Below are 9,511 nucleotides of genomic sequence, written 5' to 3' on the forward strand. Positions count from 1 at the left end.
ATTGTTGGGGGCAAGAGGCTGACTCTGTAAACCGCTTAGAAAGGGCTGTAAAGCACCGTGAAGCGGTATATAAGTCTTAAGTGCTAACTGCCATTTGGAGAAAGGGACAAAAGCGAGCTCGCATTTCTTGACAAGCCTTTCTTGATCTCTTGGCAACTCAGGTGCCTTTGGCCAGACTTGGAAAGTTGAAAATATCTCCTTTAAAAAAAAATGCTAAGGAAAAGTCATGGATGCAGTTGCCAGGAACCGAGTTACATAGGAGGGTGTCTTCACTTTTTTCAGGTTGGCATAAGTAGAGGACACGGGGAGAGACAGGGACCAATCTATTTGACTGGCTTTTGGAGAAGAACCTTATTCTTTCCTGTTTCTCCCTCCCCCCCCTCTCAAAGTTGGCTAAATGTTACCTTGCTGCTGTTACCACAGAGGTGGGTTCCTGCCAGTTCGCACCAGTTCGGTAGAACCGGTTCGTCAAGCCGAGGTGGTGCAGTGGTTAGGGTGCAGTACTGCAGGCCACTTCAGCTGACTGTTACCTGCAGTTCAGAGGTTCAAATCTCACCGGCTCAAGGTTGACTCAGCCTTCCATCCTTCCGAGGTGGGTGAAATGAGGACCCAGACTGTGGGGGCGATATGCTGACTCTGTAAACCGCTTAGAGAGGGCTGAAAGCCCTTTGAAGCGGTATATAAGTCTAACTGCTATTGCTAAATCTACCGAACCGGTTAGAAGAGGTTCCACCAGTGGACCCAGAAAGCAGGCCACACCTACAGAAGAGGTTCCAAAAAATTTTGAAATCCACCACTGACACACACACACACACACACAGAGACTCACATAGACTCACACAGAGAGAGAAAGAGAAAGGAAGAAAGAAAGAAAGAAAAAAAGAAAGAAAGAAAAAGTGAGAGAGATGAAAGAAAAAAAGGAAAAAGGGATAGAGGACAAAAGGAAGGAAAGAGAGTGAGGGAGAAGAAGGAAGAGGAAGGAAGGAAGGAAGGAAGGAAAGAAGGAAAGAAAGAAAGAACACATGGCCAGCAAGCCACTCGAACAAAGGAGGCCACACCCACAGAGTAGGTTCGAAATTTTTTTGAAACCCACCACTGTTACCAGTTACAAGAAGGTCAAACAAACCAGCATTCTGGATTGTTGGCTATTAGTCCTGCCTGCATGGTGTGTACCTTACAGCAACACAATTTCCCTCGATTAATGCAAGGCTTGCTGGAGGAAGATCTCGTTTCTTCCCCGGAAACTTCTTTGTTATTATTTTTATAACGGATGGAGTGAGGAATGTGTGGGAAGAGGATAGAGAGAACGAGAAGGTGTAACACAGATGTCGATCCTGGTGTATTTGCTTTGGTCTCATCCGTTCAGCAGGATGAAAACATGGCTGCTCCTTCTTTGCTTGAATCCTGCCGGGGATTACAGTAAAACAAGTGGATTAATGCCAGCTGTTGTTCAGTGGTCTAGTTTTAAACAATCTGCTCTCTCCTGAACGCAGGTCCTCGGTTCTTAAAATACAGGAGAGGATTGCATTGTGGTTTCCCCCCCACCCACACACCTGTTTTTATTTTGCTGGTGCAAATCCAGTGCAGAGATAGGCAGCTGTTGCAAGCGTGCATTGTTGAAAGAGGCAGCAATGTTAACAAAGGAGCCATCCTCTCCTTTGTCAACCTCGCAGTAATGTTTGCCCTCCGATATCTTGGAGGGGAGAGGGAAGAGCTGAGAAGGAGCGACATTTCAGCAGGATTTTTTACCTGGAGGAACAAAATCAGAAGAAGATAGGGAGGCCAGGGGAAGTTCTTTTTATTTTTTATTTTTTTATTTTTATTTTATTTTATCAATTTCATATATACATTCACAATTATATGATCTCATAACTGTTATTAATAATATGTATTTATAACAATTTTTCCCTAGAGTTGACAAGATACTTGAAGATTGCTTTCTTAACATCCCATAGATCCATCTTATCTTACAACGGTCCTACTTCTTCTTCCCTCCCTCCCTCCCTCTTTCCTTCCCTCGTTTCTTCTCTCCTACTCCCCTTCCTTCCCTCCTTCCTTCCCTCCCTCCCTCTTTCCTTCCCTCGTTTCTTCTCTCCTACTCCCCTTCCTTCCCTCCTTCCTTCCCTCCCTCCCTCTTTCCTTCCCTCGTTTCTTCTCTCCTACTCCCCTTCCTTCCCTCCTTCCTTCCCTCCCTCCTTCCCTCCTTCTCTCCTTCCCTCCTTTCTTTTCTCCTTCTCTCCTTCCTTCCCTCCTTCCTTCCCTCCTTTCTTCTCTCCTCTCCTTCCTTCCTTCCCTCCTTCCTTCCCTCCTTGCTTCCCTCCCTCCTTCCTACCCCCCTTCCTATCCCCTTTCTTCTCTTTCTTCTCTCCTTCCTTCCTTCCTCCTCTCCTTTCCCTGGAAGTTCTTTTTAAAGGTAACCAAGGCTAGAACAATAAGGGAGAAGAGAAATTGACTGCACAGCATGTTTTCTGCCATTCTTTCCAGTCCTTTTAGCAGCGGGCGCCCTAGGAAATATCTGAATTTTGTTCTGGGTAGTTAGTTGAACACTTTGCCTTTCACTCTGTGTGGATTTTTTTGCTCCCTTCCTCTATTTAAAAAAGAGCCGAGGTGGCGCAGTGGTGAGGGTGCAGTACTGCAGGCCACTTCAGCTGACTGTTATCTGCAGTTCAGCGGTTCTAAGCTCACCGGCTCAAGGTTGACTCAGCCTTCCATCCTTCCGAGGTGGGTGAAATGAGGACCCGGATTGTTGTTGGGGGCGATATGCTGACTCTGTAAACCGCTTAGAGAGGGCTGAAAGCCCTATGAAGCGGTATATAAGTCTTAATTGGTATTGCTATTGTGTGTTTGTGTGTGTACATGTGCATGTGTGTGTGTGTGTACGTGTACGTGTGTACATTGTGAAGGGCAGGGTACAGGTAGTCCTCAGCCCACAACCACAATTGAGCCCAGAATTTCTGTTGCTAAGTGAAACATTTGTTCAGTGAGTTTTGCCCCGTTTTATGGCTTTTCTTGCCCTCGTCATTAAGTGAATTGCCGCAGTTGGTAAATGAGTAACACGGTTGTTAAGTGAAACTGGTTTCCCCGTTGACTTTGCCTGTCACAAAGGGCGATCCCATGGCCCCTGGGACACTGTAACAGTCATAAGAGCCGAGGTGGCGCAGTGGTTAAATGCAGCACTGCAGGCTACTTCAGCTGACTGCAGTTCTGCAGTTCAGCTGTTCAAATCTCACTGGCTCAAGGTTGACTCAGCCTTCCATCCTTCCGAGGTGGGTAAAATGAGGACCCGGATTGTTGTTGGGGGCAATATGCTGACTCTGTAAACCGCTTAGAGAGGGCTGAAAGCCCTATGAAGCGGTATATAAGTCTAACTGCTATTGCTATTGCTATAAGTATGCCGGTTGGTCATGTGAACCATGGGAGAATGCTGCGATGGTCATAACTGTGAAAAACGGTCACAAATCTCTTTTTTCAGTGATGTGACTTTGAATGGCCAGTAAACGAATTGCTTACAAATTGAGGACTACCTGTATAGTCTGCTGGAAGGTATAACTAGGATGAACAAGGATTAGAATGAAGCCATTAATCACTGTTCATCTATCTGCCTATCTGGTTATTTCATTTTATTTTTCTGGAAAGTTTTTCTCTGTAGCCCCAAGATGGATCTGATCTGTTTTCCAACTCGCTCTTATTTTTTGCTGATTTTTTTCCCATCGTGCAAAATTTGGTCCTTTTCTGATCAATTTTTGGAGAGTTACCCCCCCCCCCTTTTTTTTTGCAGGACCAACAAGGATTTTAAGCCCCTTTACATGATTTTTTTTAAGACAATCCGTTCCCGTGTGTGTGTGTGTGTGTGTGTGTGTGTGCACGCGCTGTGGTTTCTGGCATTGTTTCATGCAATAAAAGACAATTCATTGATGGTGACAGTGTTAAAGGTTAATTGGTATTTAATGAAAGGGGCATGTATAAGCCATCCAGAAGCTGCCATTGGAAAAAAAAATAGATTTATAATAAATCTCTGCGTGTTTCATGTGATACGTGGCTTGGTGTAAGTGAATGAGTACACCAAGGATTATCCAGCTTCTATACCTTTTAGGGATGTTTTATTTTCTCAGGGCTAGTAGGAATGGTTATATTCCCAAAGAACTGATGTTCAAGATTGAGATCAGCTGTAATAAAGTTGGTTTGATTTAGTGCAGCAGTACAGTTTTTGCAGATACTGAGCTCATGCACTTGGATTTTACGAGGCCATCATTCACGGGGTGGGGGGTGGGAGGGGAGACTAAGAACTATTTACTGATTTCTCAAGCATGGGGAAAGCTCTAACTCAGTTATAAAGCACAGGCTTTGCTTGCAAAAACTGCCAGATGTTATGCTTGACATCTCGGAGTTAGCTTGCGTACCGACCCAGCAGAGTGACTGACTGTCACCTACTACTGACAGCATTAAGTAGATAGAATAACCCTGGCCTGTATGATTTGACTGAAAAATCTGACTGCTCTCACTTTCCTTATGTGCTGTATATACTTAGAGATGTACACCTCTTGTTGTGGCCCAGCAGGAGCCGTTGGAGCTGCCACCAGACTCCGACAGTGAGGGGCCCTATGAGTCGGCTCTGGAGGAGGTGGAGGACCCTGGACAGGGTTCCGACTCAGAGCAGGGCGCAGAGAGACTGGTTGGCCACCAGGAGGCGCCTGAGCCTTGGACCAGTGGGGAGGAGACAAGGGAGTGTGATCCGGACGTCAGCAGTGGGGAGGAGCCAAGGGAGTTGTTCCTAGATGCCTGGCACCGAAGAGCTAATAGGTGTCAGGAACAATTATGCAATTACAGGAGGTAATTGCACTCAGCTGGTGGTAATTAGGCTCTTCTCCAGACTATAAAAGAACGGCTTGTGCACACGCCCTTTTGCAGAAGTCAACGCAGGAACTAATGTTGGAGAACATTATTGTGAGCTTGGCAGGCTGGATTGCTGCCACGGCTAATCTGTGCTGGATTGCTGCCCAAGCTTCTCTGTGCCGGTTTGCTGGCAAGGACCTGTCTGTCTGTTAATTAAATGCCATAACTTATCTCTGGCTCGGAGTGTATGTTGGTGTGGGACGAGGGGGGTCAGAACACCTCTTATCTTTAAATAAAAATCTAAGCCACATTTTTCACCATATGCCAGAGGAGAATTAAATAAATTTGCTTCAGGAAAGGATCCAGTAGGCACTCCTCCTTCCTTGTGCATTTGTCTGAATGGATAATTCAAGATGGGACTTCAGGCTATGCTATAGAGATGGCCTAGATTTGCAAGTTTCCTATGTATTGTTTGGAAATAGCTGTCGAGAGTTCATAAATAAGATGAGTGGCCATATAATTTTTCTAAATGAGGGCCCAGATTGTTGGGGGCTTGTAAACCGCTTAGAGAGGGCTATAAAAACACTATGAAGTGTTAAGTGCTAAGCCCTATTGCTAAATAAATGCCTAGGAACAGTGGAAATCGAACATGTACCACATTTTTTGTGGCACACCTTAATGGAGTGCTAGTCGTTACTTTTAAAGCCCTTCATGGTATTGGACCTGGGTACTTGAGATACCACCTCCTGCCAATTACCTCCCAAAGACCTATCAGACCTAGGCCTCATCCGAATTCCATCTGCCGGCCAGTGTCAACTGGCAACTCCCCAGGGGAGAGCCTTCTCTGTGGCTGCTCCGGCCCTCTGGAACAATCTCCCCGTTGAGATCCAGACCCTTACCACCCTTCCGGCTTTCCGCAAAGCAACAAAGACCTGGCTGTTCCGGCAGGCCTGGGGCAGTTAAACCTTTCAGCCTCATCCGAGGTTATGACTGTTGCTGTATTTTTAAACTGTTTGTCTTTTTATTTTTATTTTGTACCCCCTTCCCTTTCTGATTGTTAGCCGCCCTGAGTCTCTATAGGGCGGCATACAAACTGAATAAAATCTAAATCTAATTAAATGATAAGCATGAACAAAAAGATTTATGGGGACAATATGGAAGACACGTTCAGATGCAAAGACACGTCCACTCATAGAATAGAAGCTAGGGGTGTTACCATTGACAAAAATAACCTGGCCAAATTGCTGTTTGATATGCCCTCTTCTTTTAACCCGGATCTAACCCAGAACATCCCCCGATACCCATGCTTTTTCCAGAATGGATATTTTCTTCAGAGTAATAGCTACTGTTCATTTGTTTATGTTCGGGATAAAACAAGAGGATAGGGGACCTGGTGGGTATCGATAGGCATCCTAGCCCTGAGTGAATAGTCTTGCCTTTTCTTTGATACCATGTATGAGCTATTATCACTGAGTCTACCTTTTGGTTGTTATTTCTTGCTCTGCAGGTCTCGAGTAAAACTGGAGAGCCTTGAAGATGCTTACATATTGCGAGGGAATGACGACTCCCTCTCTGACAAGCACGGGTGTCCAGCCTACGTGAGCCCAGAAATCCTGAACACAAACGGCAGCTACTCCGGCAAAGCAGCGGATGTGTGGAGTCTAGGGGTCATGCTGTACACCATGCTCGTCGGACGCTATCCGTTTCATGACATTGAACCGAGTTCTCTCTTCAGTAAAATCCGCCGTGGGCAGTTCAGCATTCCAGAGACTTTGTCCCCCAAGGCGAAATGCCTTATCCGTAGCATCCTGCGCCGAGAGCCCACGGAGAGGCTGACTTCGCAGGAAATTCTGGACCACCCTTGGTTTTCCACAGATTTTAACATATCGAATTCGGGCTATGGTGCTAAGGAAGTAACGGATCAGCTGGTGCCTGACGTTAACATGGAAGAGGATTCCGATCCATTCTTTAACTAAGCGTCGGGACTGGTGTGGGTTAATGGTCCAGAAAGGACAACATGAAGGGAGACCTTTCTGAAAATGCAGAATTATATCTCTGTCTCATCCTGGCTTGAGAGAGGGGGGGGGAAAAAGGACCCACTTGGAGGAAGCTTTTGTTTTGATTTTATTTTCAGGCTGGAGAAGGAATGCTCAAGAACCAATGTCGCCCGTGAACGGTTAAACAGGAGGAATTGTTGCTATCAAGTTAGACTGACATCGGGGGCGGGGAGGAGGAGGAGGAGGAGGAAGCAGCAGTAGCACTCTCGTCTTTATGGAGCCAAGGGCACCGCACACCCGAGGTTTCCGATGCAGCCACCACTACGCCACTCCTGATTCCATTTCATTCAGAACACTTAGGATTCCCAGTGGACAGGAAAGTCTTGCATTTTGGCATCGCACTGTTAGATATTTAACTTCAGCCATTATTCAGGGAAGGTACAATTAGCTATTATTTTGTTCCTTTGTTTCCTGTTTTCAGAATCAGATGTCGCCAGTGGGCTTTCGCCTTCAGGAGGGGGCGGGTGGGACGCGCACAAAGGAAGATACGAGAAGCGAATGCTAAGCAAGGTTTTGGGACATGCCTCTGGATTCCGAGTTTTAAATTGACAGATTAAAGTTAACGTGTTTTTTTTTTGGAGAGTAGTAACGATGTTTGGGATGTTTTATTTCTTTGGAGGGAGGAATTCTCTCTCGATCGGTTGTATTCAGACGTTCTCCTCGTCCGAACCTACAGAAGGCTCTTTGATCTAGTGAGGGCTTCTCTGCGTGACAAGCAAGTGTGCTGATGGAGCAGTCCCTCTCCACTGGCCGCTGGAAGGGGATACTGTTGAAGAAATTACACAAGAAACTATACAGTAAAATAAATCTGTAGCGATGACGTTCCCCACCTTCTGTCGATAGCAGTGTCCACTGGATCAAAGAGCTTTCGGTAAGCGGAGTAGATTCAGTTGAATTACAAGCTGTCGGTTTTGGGGTTTTTATTGCAGGGAGCCAGAAATCAGACTTTTTCACCATGCTAGCAAAAGACTCTAGAATTGTCTAGGTTTTTCTTTTTTCCAAAGACTGTTGAAAAACTGGCTTTCACCTTGATCCCCACCGCACATCAAGTTGACCTGGAGGGGTGAGAAAAGGGTCTCCTTTGGATTTATTCAAAGAAAAGAAACAAATTTGATCTTAAAGCCAGTCGAGTCTCTACATGAGCTGAATATGAACAGAAGGTGGATCTTTCTGAAGTAAGAAGCCTATGCCGCCTACTCCTGCCCCAAATACCTTGGGAAGGCAGTGACTTATGTTCTCTTGCTTTTTCATTTTTGACTTGCAGACAAGGATGCTTTCTTATTTTTTCTGTTTATTCACCTGTTAATAAGCTGGACATTGCTGGGACACAGACCTGTCTCCTGAAGAGTACATTGTAATATGCACCTTTTTTTTATTGTCAAGATTTTATTTATTGATGAATCTGTCACAGTTGTGATGAATTTAAGCCAGTACTTCAATTACGGGTTGACTTGGGGGTGACATGTTACATGCTGTAGTTAACAAACTTGTATTTCTCTTCAGGTATTCCTGTCCCTGACTGACATATTTTAATCCCCCCCCCAAATCCTTCCCCGCCCCCCACCTGCAATTCCACCCCTTTGTTGAAGCTTTCATGTTGATTTGGGACTGGCAAAATGATTTTTATTACTGCTTTTTATATTGCTAGATGACATTGGAGGAAACAGCGGAAAACCAACACATCTTTTTTTCCATTTTTCCTTTTTTTGGGGCATAGCTATTTGTGTTTCCAGTACCTCAGCTGTTCTGATGTTACTGCCTGTATGCGTTTTTGTGAAGTGGTCCTGTTTTTTGGATAGGTACATGTGGAACTCCGTAGCTTGTAAATGTTACTTGAATTTTGTGCTTAATTATAGTCTGTGGCATGTGCGTACAGCTACTTGGCATTTGACGTATGAATGCTCTTCGCCTGCCCTGAGGGAAGGTTTTTTGGATCCCACTCCGCCAAGATGATGGTTCAGAGTTCCTTAATCAAGAGACAAAGCTGCAGCTAACCTGCCTTGCTTCTTCTATTTTGGTATCCAAGAATATAAAAGAGTTAACGTTTTTACACTCTGAAGATGGTGCTGTGTTGAGGGACGACTTCTTCTTCTGTTTGTTTTGTTTTTTAAGCATTTATTTTATAAACTCGTAGGAAGAAAGATTGGTGATGTGCATGGTGGGATTTTACTGCCTCTGGTGCTTTTGTCTTGTATTTGGTTTAATGTTTTTGTCCTAATCTCTTCAATAAACAAAATTGTGCATATTTAACTAAACATAACTTGTGATGGCTTTTTTTTCCCACCACCAACCCCCTTCCAATCCTACACCAATCGTAGCTCATTTCAGAGGAAAAATGGCCCGTTGCCTATTTTTAGATATTTATTTATTAAATTTATATGCCGCCCATCGTACTATTAAGTGACTCTGGGTGATTTACATATTGATAAAATAACATATGAAACAATTAATGTTAATATTTAATAAATTTATATGCCGCCCAATCCCGAAGGACTCCGGGTGGCTTACATAAAAACAATTTAAAAGAATACTAAAAAGTTTTAAAAGTAGAAGACAAGGCAAGTTAAAAAGACCCAACATGCCTTCAACCTTAGTGGGGCTAGACCTCATTCAAGAGGTCA

At 44.6% G+C, this 9,511-nt stretch overlaps 1 protein-coding gene across 1 annotated transcript in view; it reads left to right on the top strand.

The window, feature by feature from the left end:
• TRIB2 (tribbles pseudokinase 2) overlaps positions 1-9,126 on the top strand; it is a 38,016-nt gene extending 28,890 nt beyond the window's left edge. The window contains exon 3 of the mRNA XM_032214425.1: positions 6,341-9,126. Within this exon, the coding sequence (XP_032070316.1) occupies positions 6,341-6,809 (469 nt within the window). The 3' untranslated portion in view covers positions 6,810-9,126. The remainder of the gene's footprint in view (positions 1-6,340) is intronic.
• Positions 9,127-9,511: the final 385 nt, after the last annotated feature.

This window comes from Thamnophis elegans, chromosome 3, assembly GCF_009769535.1.
Source record: "Thamnophis elegans isolate rThaEle1 chromosome 3, rThaEle1.pri, whole genome shotgun sequence".
In the NCBI taxonomy this organism is placed as follows: domain Eukaryota; kingdom Metazoa; phylum Chordata; class Lepidosauria; order Squamata; family Colubridae; genus Thamnophis; species Thamnophis elegans.